This window comes from Rhinoraja longicauda, chromosome 25 (genome assembly GCF_053455715.1).
Source record: "Rhinoraja longicauda isolate Sanriku21f chromosome 25, sRhiLon1.1, whole genome shotgun sequence".
NCBI lineage: Eukaryota > Metazoa > Chordata > Chondrichthyes > Rajiformes > Arhynchobatidae > Rhinoraja > Rhinoraja longicauda.
The window spans coordinates 10985916-10998639 of NC_135977.1; the positions used below are offsets into that span (position 1 = coordinate 10985916).

A 12724-nucleotide genomic window follows, 5' to 3' on the forward strand; every position below is an offset into this window, starting at 1 on the left:
AATATTGGGATAGTCTCTGCCTCAACTACCTCCTCTGGCAGCTTGTTCCATACACCCACCACACTTGTGTGAAAAAGTTACCCCTCAGATTCCTATTCCCCTTCACCTTAAACCTATGTCCTCTAGTCCTCGATTCACCTACATTGGACAAGAAACTGTGCATCGACCTGTGGTCCTCCACAGGCTCTACTATTTCATTTCCTCATCTCTAGACCTAGCTTTGAAAGCTCTTGGACGAGCATGGATAATATATTTTCCCACTAAATGAAGCTGGAAGAGCTAAAGCATTTCTGAGTTAGTGAATATTTAAAAGCAGGATGTTATAATTGCTGCTAAGCAATATTCTGGCACTGAGTTTTTAATTTTAAGAACATGGAAAGTTATTCCGTAGGAATATAATTAGTGTCCAGAGATAATATAAGATGATTTCATTTGTTCTGTCGGGTCCCTTTTCTATCTCTTCTAATTCCATTGAATTTCCTCTCTATGCTTATTCTTTTAAATCTAATTTATACTTCCTGGCTTACAAGTATAGGGTAGGAATTTGTCTCTGCTTGCCCGTAATATATATATATATATATATATATATATATAGTTGTGGCTGCGTCTGAAATTTAGCTCCATTAATAAATTTCTAGTTTTGCATCTCAATGAGATTCATCAATTAGTTAAAAAAAACACGTCTTTGCATGAATTGCTCAAAGGCACAGGAACAACAATGACTCACAAAGATGTTATTCAAACACCCAGGGGAACACCAGGCAACTGGTTGCACAGTGAATATCAAGCACCGTGTCCTTGCTGACCTGGAACTGCAGATGCTACAATCTTGAGCAAAACACAAAGTGCTGGAGGAACTCAGTGGGTCAGGCAACATCTGTGGGAGGGACATTTCGGGTCAGGGCCCGACTTCAGATTGATTGTAAGGGGGAGGGGCGGGGTGTCTTTGCTACCGACCACAAAATCCCTGCCATTTATCTTGATGTCTATCTTGATGTACATTTGCAACACATTCTTTCTTGCATCACAATTACTGATCTTGTTTTCTAATTTAGCCTTGTAACTGTGACCTGAATGTTAAGGTCGCCTGATATCATTTTCAGTTCCACAAGCTTGTTAGAGGCAACAGCTTGAGACTAACATTGAAAGAGCCAATAAATAGTTCAGTCAGTCAGATTATCATCCTCACTTAGGGAAGGGGACTACTACAATCAAATACAGAATTATTTGTAGTCGTTTGTGGTTCCTTATCAATTATTTCCAAAAATGGGCACGCAATGACTGTTAATGGTTCATTCATTGAACTCATCACAGGAGATAGACACAAATTGCTGGAGTAACTCAGCGGGTCAGGCAGCATCTCTGGAGAAAAGGAATATGTGAAGTTTCAGATTGGAACACTTCTTCAGACTGAAAGATAGAGAAGGACAAAACAAAACAGGGCCGGCAGCAGATGACCTCAGGAAGGATAGAGTCCATAAAAGCCCATCGTTGGTGGGGAAGAAGTGCTAACGGCAGGGATACAAGGATGCGGACAATGAAACTAGTAGAACAACTAGGGGGAGGGGGAAGGAATAACAGGAGAACCCGACTGGTACAAAAGGCTCAAGTAGCTGTAGGAGGAGAGAATGTGCATCACAGTTTTACCTGCATAGCGAATACTTTTCCCAAACATTGCTGTCCAGAAGTAGGGCACCGTGTTAATCTCTATTCCTTTTCCCAAGATGTTGAGGGCAGCTATTCGACCTGAGGAACATTGAGAAAATAGGAATTATTGATCAGTGTTTCGTAATGATGCAGAGGACCTGACGTTAAAGAATTTCTTTGATGCCAATTGTGCTCCACATAACCGTACACCAGAAGCAAAGAAGAGAGTTGTTTGGCATTAGTTGTTTGGCCTGGGGACAGGTAGGAGATTCTGCCTACCTGTCCCCATTCAATATAGGTGACATAATCTTCCATTCATGTCTCCCTCTTACGTTTATCTAGATTTCTCTTAACTACTCGACCTGAAACGTCACCCATTCCTTCTCTCCAGAGATACTGCCTGTCCCGCTGAGTTACTCCAGCTTTTTGTGTCTATCTTCTATTCTCAATACCCTGACTGATGAAAGCCAATGTACCAAAAACCTTTATCACTCTACCTTCCTGTTGAGGCCATTTTCAGGGAACTGTGTACAGTAAACCCTCGTTATAACGAACCATGGGGAGGGAGAGGGTGGGTGGGGTGAAATGGTGTCCCACCGACAGGACATGCTCAGTCACCATGGGGTTCCCTCCCCCCTCACCAGCTGCTGCTCCTTCCGTTCCCTGATCCACCACCGCCTCCCGCTTCTCCTTCTCCCCCCACGGTCTCTGACATCTTTCAAGGTGCAGTATGTCGGTGATTCAGGGGGAAATAGAGGTGGTGGGAGGGGAAAGACAAAGCGCACAAAGCGACGGGAGGAGGAGGCGGCGATGAAGAGGAGGAAGACACTGAGTGGACAAAACGATGGCTGATAGGAAGAAGCGGCTGCTGATGAGAGAGGAGGGAGCTCCATCGTGACCGAGATGAAGGCCACTCAACGTTTGTGCAGTTTGACACTTGCCCAGGTAGAGGTTAGTCTCTGCTACAGAGCAGCACCTTAAATCTCCCCAGCGAGCATCATGATGTCCTTGGATGGCAGAGAGGTGCCTGCAGTCAGCAGAGCAGAAGGCGTTTCTCAGATGCAAAGGGATCCTACGTCAGTAGCTCTCCATGGAGTGCTTTTCTTTCCTTGTCAGTTTATTTGGGAATGGCTAAAGTCTTCTATGTTTAGTAAATGTTTTGGAGATATTTGATTGATTTTAGCGTCTCTGGTCTTTAGAATATCCTATTAATGTACTCAATGCCTTGCTACCTTAAAGGGATTATATTTCTTAATCTTTACTGTTTTATTATGCATTCTAGGTTATACTTTGCAATATTTAAATGTCAATCTTGTCCTTACAATTTTTCTTCATTGCAATATCACTGATTTGTCAGCTGCTCTCCTGAAAATTAAACTACCATGAGTATATCTGCATAAGGAGAATGATAACAAAGGGAGTCACATCAATTTAATTTTCCAATGGTAACAGCAGTCATTAAACTGTTGATTACACAAAAAGCTGGAGTAATTCAATGGGTCAGGCAGCATCTTTGGAGAAAAGGAATAGGTGGCGTTTCGTGTCGAGACCCTCCTTCAGACTGAGAGTCAGGTGAAAGGGAAACGAGAGATATAGACGGTGGTATTGAGAGATAAAGAAGGGTCTCGACGCAAAACGGCGCCTATTTCTTTTCCCCAGAGATGCTGCCTGACCCGCTGAGATACTCCAGCTTTTTGTGTCTATCTCCGGTTTAAAGCACACTTCCTACACACTAGTCATTAAACTGTTGTTTACTTGTTCCTGCTGAGGCCATGCTGAATTTGAACTTCCATATTGCTGTAGATATTCTGCAACCCACCGTGTTAAAACGAAGGATGATTTCCTTTCTTCCAAACCCCAATAGTGCCATCAGAAAGTCCCACTTACCCTGCATGTGGGCCATCTGCCAGTGACCCACATTCACCTTCTTATTGTTGCGAAAGGCGAGTGGGAAAGTGACAATGTCGCCAGCAGCAAAGACCCCAGGCACATTTGTCTGCATGAGCTGGAAGCAGAAAAGATAACAAATCTTGGTATCAACATTTTCAGTTTCACACAGTCTGCTATTTTTCAGAGGAGATTTTTATAATACATTCAAGATGTGGACAGCACATGTAACGAAGCAGAGGTAACTGTGGGTTTATTCAAAAGTTAGCAAAAATTAGTTGATTAACAAATAGTGAGATCAACCGGTTTAGATGCTAACGGTTTATATATTGAAATCATTCTGAAGTCAGAAATAAAGAAAGAAAAGGCCAATCAGACATCAAGCATGAACCACAATTCAATTAGATCATGGCTGTTCTGCAACTTATTTTCATTTACTCATCTTTGATTACAATATCTTTGCCAAGCATAACTCTGTCAATCTCAGTTTAGAAACTTTCAAATTTCCCCGAGCATGAACAGAAAGGGTGTTGTAAATGAAAATCAAAAATTATTGATGCTATAAATCTATAAAGCGAAACACAAAATGCTGGAAACTTTCAGCAGGTCAGGTAGTTTTAGTTCAAAGAGAAACAGAGCTAATGTTGAAGCGAGGTTCAATGTTCCTGTTGAATGCAGTGGGTAGTGTTGGATGTTACACATTGGGCGAAGACAGATTATTTTCAGAAATGTATTGTACTACGCTTTAAATATTTCAAACCTAATTATATAGTATGATCTTAATGTGGCTGACTACTTGGAAGTCATATATGTACCCAAACCTTTAGAAGTACAATTGTGAACTTTCTTGCAGTGTATGTTATTTTCTTGTTGAAAAGGGGAAGCTGACAAGCTCTAACTTGTTTGAGCACGGCTTCTTGACATTCCCCATTTCTGTCTTGCTCTCATTTTGTCGTCTTTTTGTGCTGCATTTTCCCATTGGAGAGAAACAGTGGCTACCATCACATTCCATGTCAGAGAACTGATGGGTATATCCCAAAGTCATGCAGGTTTGTATGTTAGTCGGCTTTTATAAATTGTCCCTAGTGTCTAGCATAGAAATAGTGTATGGGTGATCATTGGTTGGCTTGGATTAAGTGGGCCAAAGGGCATGTTTTCACACTGTATCTCTAAACTAACCATAACTAAAAAAGGATTCCTTATCCCAAAGACATATATGAATATTATAGAAACATAGAAACATAGAAAATAGGTGCAGGAGTAGGCCATTCGGCCCTTCGAGCCTGCACCGCCATTCAATATGATCATGGCTGATCATCCAGCTCAGTAGCCTGTACCTGCCTTCTCTCCATACCCCCTGATCCCTTTAGCAAAAAGGGCCACATCTAACCATATGTCCTGTAACCCTTGATTTTCACTGTGATCTGGGTCTCCAGACGTACACATTACCTTGTTGACAGGAAGAAAGCCCTTAGAATCCATATTGATTCCACTCTGCTTGAGAAATAATGTAGCCGGCACAACCCCTACAGCAAAAGAAGAAGAATGATCTCGGGTGAACCGACAGATAAACTGATGCAGTTTACTACATTAGCCATACCACGATGTGAACAAATCTTTTTTTTTTTTAAACCGATTTCGCACCTTCACCTCTTTTCTTAATATTCAAAGGGAAAGACAGCATGCAATGAGGTCACTCCTTTCCACCACTATCTGCCTGGACTAACTGTGAAATGGTCTGCCAGAATAAAGCCCTCCCTTACATGAGGAAGGATGTGCTGGGATTGGAGAGAGTTCAGAGGAAGTTTATGGGAATGATCCCGGGTATGATTGGGTTAATGTGTTGAGGAGCGTTGGATGGCTCAACGTCCTGTACTCGCTGGAATTTAGAAGGATGAGGAGGGATCTCATTGACACCTTCCGAATTATGAAAGGCCTAGATAAGAGTGGATGGGGAGAGGATATTTCAGTAGTGGGAGTCTCGGACCAGAGGACACAACTTTATAATAGTAGAATGTACCATTAGAATGGAGATGAGGAGAAATTTATTTAGCCAGAGCGTGATGAATCTGTGGAACTAGTGCCATAGAGGGCTGTGAATGCCAAGTCATTGAATATTTTTAAAGTGGAGATTGATAGGTTCTTGATTAGTAAGGGAACCAAAGGTTACAGGGTGAAGGCAACAGAATGGAGTTGAAGGGAAAAATAGATCAGCCATGAACGAATGGTGGATCAGATTTGATGGGCTGAATGGCCTAATTTTGCTGCTAGGTTTTATAACCTTCATCCCACTCCATTTCAGTTGAATAATTTCACCATAATCCATTGGGCATGAAAGTAATAGGATTAACTCAGCCAAGTGTTTTAGTTTCATTTCAGTAAATAGAGAATAATATGACTGAAGTTAGTGAGGATCATTAACTGATCACAATTGTTTCCATTGGCAGGTTAAGACAAAACACCGCCTTGGTTTCATGTGGAATGCTGTTAACTTGCCTGGTCCCAGGGATAGCTGAGTGTATTCTCACCATGAAAGAGATGACCTTGTAGTTTCCTGCACCTGTACACTCAAATCTACATGCAGCTGATAGCGTAGCCACAGAGAAAGGAAATGTCCCCATTGTCACTCAAAGCTAAAGTAACATCTCCGGCACTGAGACACTGCCCATCAATTCTGAAGATCACTCTTACCAATTCCAACCACACAAACATCTGCTCGAAGGATTTTTCCACTTTTCAGAACAACTTCTTTCACCTTCATTAAAATAAAACAGAAAGTGTCAGTACTTGTATGATTTGTATAGTAAGTGCTATCTCTTCCAATGTGAAGCTTGTGTTTTGGGAGTATCAGGCTCTTATTTTTTTTTTGCTATTCAATTTTCTGAGTCTTCTGTTGTATGTCTTCCACATTTCTTATCATTTTACATATTGCTCTCCACTTGAGGCCTTCTCACAATTGCCTAATATTGCTCTTGAAGCATCTAATTCATAATTGCTTCTTCCTTAAGATGCTAGACTTTCTCTGCTACTTTCCAATAATGCCAAGCTTACATGACCACTGCCCAGCCAACATTGGGATGCAATCCCATGTCTATGGTGTAAACCTTAATGCTCCATTTTACGCTTCGCGTTCACCAAAGACGGATTGTTTATCTAACCCTTGATTACAATACAAAGCCATTTCACATTTCACTGTTAATTATTACTGAGTAGGCATGAATGAAGTGTAAAATGTTCAGAGAACTCGATTATAAGTTGCTTTTGTACCTTTCCATCCTGACCTCGCAGCTCCGAGACCTCATTCTGCAGATAGAATTTCACACGATTGGTCTCAAACATCTGAACATGGAAAAGAAAATGATCAATCCTCTCCTCATATCAGTGCTTGTAATCCAGACAGACAACCCAGACCCACAAATTGAAAGAGCACCATAGGACTTTAAAGGTGAGTTTGTATTGGATTCTAGAACAGAGTAAAACATACTTCGACAAAGAAAATTCACTGATCGCTACTGTCTGCTGGAGATTTTACACAAAGGTTACTTTTAGCAGGATGATGACTATGTGGATTATTAAACATTATTCCCTCCATTTCTGGGACAGTTTTTTTTATCAAGACTGAAAGAAAACGTTACAAGTTATACAGATCCTTTCCCAAACTCAGAATATCTCAGAGCATTTTTCGAGTCATTGGACTACTCCTGAAGTGTTCTGCACCAGGCTTTTCTTGCAAAGCCATCAGGCATGAAACATAATGCGTAAAATTTCTTTAAATAGCAGTGTGATAATGGCTTGATAACCTGTTTTGGTTGGACAAAGAAATATTGACTGAGGAGTGACAGTGCATTTAGATCATTTAAACCCTATCCAGGAGAAAGAAAGATCCATTTTCCAAGTTTCCATCTGAATGAAGCACCTTTGAGAATGGCAATCCCCATCATTGCATCGAACTTCTTGAATAGTGCACTGAATTGTTCAAATGTCTGATGTTGGACTTGAATTCACTGATTGCGAGATGACGTTCTTGCCACCGTGTCTGTTTAATTCAATTCAGATTATAAAAACAAGCAATGGAGAACACTTTAACTTTTGAAACCATTTTAGGCCAGTCTATCAACATGTTTTTTAATGCTGTAGATTTTGTTTGTCCCACTTCCTACTTGATCAGTCCCCGTCCATTTAATATCTCTTCAAAAAACAAAGCACAGCAGCTCACTCGACATGTCAGCCCTTTACCTCACTTTCAATTTCCCTCACTTACTTTCATTATGGATTGTCCAACCTTCTCTCCCAGCACCTTTCTGAAAGGGATGTTTCCACTGCCAATGACAGACACTGAGTGGGATTTATCAGTGAGGTATGCAGCTACTTCCATGCCTGCAGAAAACAAATCATTCCACAATTCAGTTTTTGCTCTCATCCTCCTGCAAAACCTTTAAGTTCCAAAATATTCTTTTATTTAATAACGGGGGTATGGGTGTTGTCAGCATTTAGAGTCGCAGAGTTATTCAGCATGGAAACAATGATTTTGTAATTGTACAAACCTCAACAACTTTCCCTTGATAGTTTCTCCCATATACCCACCATCCGCTATGTGAAAAAGGTGTGCCTTACGTCCCTTTTAATTTTCTTTTCCTTATACCTTAAATCTATGCCATCTAGTTTTGGACTTCCCTACTCTCTCCCTATAACTCAAGCTCTCCAATCTTGGTAGCATAATTGTGAAGTTTTCTCCCTCCTTTCTAGCTTTAATGATATGTCTTGCTCTTTATTGATGGCGATAGCTATCTCCTTGAACCATTCGTAAGGTGTCAAAGTTGTTGCAGTGCATCTTGTAGATGAAACACACAAGTTAAGTCACGGGCTAGGTTGAACATTACCAAAGTTCAGCGAGCTTTACCTAGAAAAGAAGATCCCACGATCACAGCATTCCTGTCGTTGGCCTGCTTGGCAATGCAGTTTGCATCCTCCGGCGTCCTCAGCAGAAACACGTTCTCCAAGTCCGCACCTTGGCACTGAAGTGGTCTAGGCCTGAAATGCAAGGAGTGAAATCTTGATGATGAAGTCCTTTGAAAGAAGGTTGGTAACATTTCCATCTCCTCCCTTCTCCTCTGGCCAGTTTGAAGAATAGACTAAATTAAGCACAATGGATGAATTGTACACTCCTTTTGTACACTCATTGGTGATGTGCACAATTTCTCTGTGGGACAAGTGCCAGATTGTATACAATATTCATCACTTGCTGCAAAAGTTTAAAACATTTCAAATTCACTATAAATTGAGTGTGTACATACCTTAAAGAACTATCTGTATTATGTGGGATGACTGTAATACCATTTATTGTATTAGTGGTTGCTGTTGAGTGTTGATTGCCTTCAACGAAGGACGTTTGATCTTTGTTACTTGCCTTACTGAGTGGCAGTAGAAAATAATCTATAACTATTACATAGGCGATGAGTCTGGGATGTTGCTGCTCTGCTTGTTGCAAGCAAGTCAAGTGTGAAATAAGAGGGAATGGGATTCTCTGGGTTGAGTATTGTAATATACCATCATTACAATGGTACAGGATGGATATACGAGTTGGGAAGGTATGAGCAGTCGGACATTTGATCCATACATAGAATGGCGCAAGAAAACAAATGATATTATTGAGGAGAGGAGGACAAAGAACTTTGCAGTGTGGCCATACATGAAAGAGGAAAATGTTCTTACTATGTGTAGGAAAGAACTGCAGATGCTGGATTAAATCTGGAAAAGGGTCTTGACCCAAAACATCACCCATTCTGTCATATGTTGAAAGACTGGAGCGACTAAGCTTATATACACTGGAATTTAGAAGGATGAGAGCGGATCTTATTGAAACATATAAGATTATTAAAGGATTGGACACGCTAGAGGCAGGAAACATGTTCCCAATGTTGGGGGAGTCCAGAACCAGGGGCCACAGTTTAAGAATAAGGGGTAGGCCATTTAGAACGGAAATGAGGAAAAGCTTTTTCACTCAGAGTTGTAAATCTGTGGAATTCTCTGCCTCAGAAGGCAGTGGAGGCCAAATCTCTGGATGCTTTCAAGAGAGATTAGATAGAGCTCTTAATGATAGCGGAGTCGGGGGATATGGGGAGAGGGCAGGAACGGCGTACTGATTATGAATGATCAGCCATGATCACTTTGAATGTCAGTGCTGGCTCGAAGGGCCGAATGGCCTACTCCTGCACCTATTGTCTTGCTGGGTTACTCCAGCATTTTGTGTCTACCAAGTGTTCTTACTGCTCTGATTAAAGCCAGAGAAATTCAAAATCCTAAATACATTTATGAAAAAAATTCCCCTGGACATAGCTTCTTATGAGGACATTGTAAGCACTTTAAGGACTTTAAGGAGGCTTTTTAATCCAATGCCTTGAGAGATTTTCATGAGTTACACATTCAGTTCATGAAATCAGGGGCCATATTGGGCAGTTGGCACATATGTTGATAGGTGAAGACATTGGCCAAAAGGTGAAACTTTCAGAGCATTTTAGATCTGGTGCTGCTGGATTGAGAGAATTCAAGAAAAACTATCTGAGGAAATGCTGGAAATACTCAACAGGCCAGGCAGCATCTGTGGAAAGAGAAACAGAGTTTACCTTTCAGGTTGAAGACGTCATCAGATCTTGAACCTGAAATATTAGCTGTCTTTCTTTCCACAGATGCTGTCTTATCTGTAAAGGATGTCCAGTATTCTCTGCTTTGATCTCAGATTTCTAGCATCTGGAGTTTTTTTGATTTTCAAAACTTTTTAATACACTGCATATGATGTCTGAGGGAGCTCGCACAATAGTCATACACATGGACACGATGTTGAAGGATGTGCAAAGGATTTCCGTCGGCTAATCCCTGAAGCACATCAACAAGCCCATATAGATGGTAATAGCAACATAGTTTTCCCCTTGGCAGTCAATGGATGCTTTATATTAGAGGCTCTATATTTAGTGGTGTTGCATGAGGGCAAATAATTTGTTGTTCTTTTTATAATGCCGCAGAATCTTCAACATTCTGTTAAACAGGCAGCTACGAGTTTGATTGAATAGTTCAGTGAAAGAGCTTAACAGAGTGTGGCATTGGGCCAAGGGAACAGTTCTGAAAGGCCTAAAGCCCTCCTGTCAGAGTGAGCAAGTATTATGGACAGAATTACCCTAACGCTAGAGTCCAGGAAGGCGTTGTGCCAGACTTCTATCATTAATCTCCCCATTAACTACCCCACCATCACCCCCAATAATCCCTGGTTTCACAAGAAACCGAAATGACGCAAACCCAACTGCTGGTCACCTGCTCCCTGTTGCAATCAGTAATTTGTTGTACTCCATCTTGAGACCATCCTTAAAGTGGGCCACCTTATTCTTTACATCCACTGAGATCACCTGCAATAAAGGAGCATTAAAGGTCATTCTGATGCACACAATCACTGTCAGAATTATACCCACATTTATAGTAATGAAGGACCCCATTATTTCTCACAGTCAGTGCAGAGCACTAGTTGAATTACAATTCCACAGATCACAGCGTTTCCACCTGTGCAAAGGTGTCAGGACAGGGCCTGGACTGGTCATGAGATTGCTGCTGTCATACAGCCTGAAAACATTCACGCTTGAGGTTTGTATGGGTAGAATGGAAGAGAGTGGCAGAGTCTGTGGGGTGGCATAGTCTGTGGGACTGCACTCCAGTGTTAATTCGACATTACCAGGAAAGGTGTAACGAAAGACAAGGAGAGTAAGTGAATACATTTAAAGAAGCCAGTTTCACAATGGGTACAGTAACATGAAAGTGTTATATCTAAGTGGCTAAATAATGTATTAGGGGTTGTATGGCTGGCATACTACAGAGGATATATTTACCAGGGACTATTGGGATTTATAATTTAATTCGGCATTTTATTGGTTGGCTTAAAATGGATGGGAGCATTCCGAAAACACTTCCTGTTTGGTTATTTTGAGGTTGGATTATTATAGGTTAATTTCAGGATGCAAGCATTTTACTGCGTCATAGTTATAACAAAGGTGAATATTGCTAATGATGAAAATCAAAACTAGGATATCTGAATGCGTGGGGGTGATTTTGGGGATTATGAAAATACTGGTGCATTGCTTGAGATATTATGAGAATGGGAATGAATGCGTGTGAAATGGAGAGTATTACTGGAGTTATAATCACGATACCAAGATTTAACTGGGATTTATAATCGGGGTGAAGGATTTGATTTCAAGGTCTAATGCAGGCAGAATATTGCTGGGAGTTCAATTGTGGAGGATATGATGGAATTTGTAAAGATGATGTTTGTAAAGAAATTCCTTGCAACAGGAAAGATTTCTATGACTGGCATAATATAATGGGGGTTATTATGAGGATGGAAAATGACCATGGTAAGTATAACAGGCAACGCAAAATCACACTGAGAGTTGCAATGAGAATGGAACATATGGAAATGCTCCAAAAAGAATGAAGATGTGACTGAAAGATGCAAAAAGGATAGAAATTATATTTAGCAGAGGATTGTTAGACTCTTACCTCCCTTCCTGTTTGCATTTCGATGTCATACTGTGATAAGAATTCTTTCGATCGCAGAGAGATTTGCTCGGCTTGGCTTTCAAGGGACTGTAAACGCAAGGACAGGCTAGGAACTGTGATCACATTTCAATCATACGTGGTGTGCTACTCCATAACCGCAGAATTATTGCACACGTTATTAAAATTAGATGTACATAAAATCACAGGGTAAACCCCGTCACATGTTGCATTCATATTTATTGCAATAGAACACCCCCCTCACCCCAAATAGGTAACCTCAACCACCTTGACAAGCAAAGGCACCAGGCACGTGGGATAGAAATATTTTAGAGATAGACATAAGATACAGTGTGGAAACAGGCACATCGGCCCACTGAGTCCATGCCGACCAGCAATCACCCTGTACGCTAACCTAGACACACGAGGGACAATTTTTTTTACAACTTACCAAAGCCGATGAATCTACAAACTTGTACGTCTTTGGAGTGTGGGAGGAAACCGGAGCACCCAGAGAAAACCCACGCGGACACAGGGAGAACGTACAAACTCCATACAGCCAGCACCCATAGTCAGGATCTAACCCAGGTCTCTGGGCTGCAAGGCAGCAACTCTATTGCTGTGCCACTGTGCCACCGTGCCACCCCAAACG

At 41.2% G+C, this 12724-nt stretch overlaps 1 protein-coding gene across 6 annotated transcripts in view; it reads right to left on the reverse strand.

The window, feature by feature from the left end:
* aifm3 (AIF family member 3) overlaps positions 1-12724 on the reverse strand; it is a 68197-nt gene that overhangs the window by 12857 nt on the left and 42616 nt on the right. For all 6 annotated transcript variants that reach the window (XM_078421158.1, XM_078421153.1, XM_078421154.1 and 3 more), the window contains 9 exons: positions 12076-12162; positions 10840-10931; positions 8435-8565; positions 7796-7911; positions 6802-6873; positions 6226-6289; positions 4984-5060; positions 3535-3652; positions 1648-1746 (listed from right to left, as the gene is read on the reverse strand). In XM_078421158.1, coding sequence (XP_078277284.1) covers positions 1648-1746; positions 3535-3652; positions 4984-5060; positions 6226-6289; positions 6802-6873; positions 7796-7911; positions 8435-8565; positions 10840-10931; positions 12076-12162 — 856 coding nt within the window. The remainder of the gene's footprint in view (positions 1-1647; positions 1747-3534; positions 3653-4983; positions 5061-6225; positions 6290-6801; positions 6874-7795; positions 7912-8434; positions 8566-10839; positions 10932-12075; positions 12163-12724) is intronic.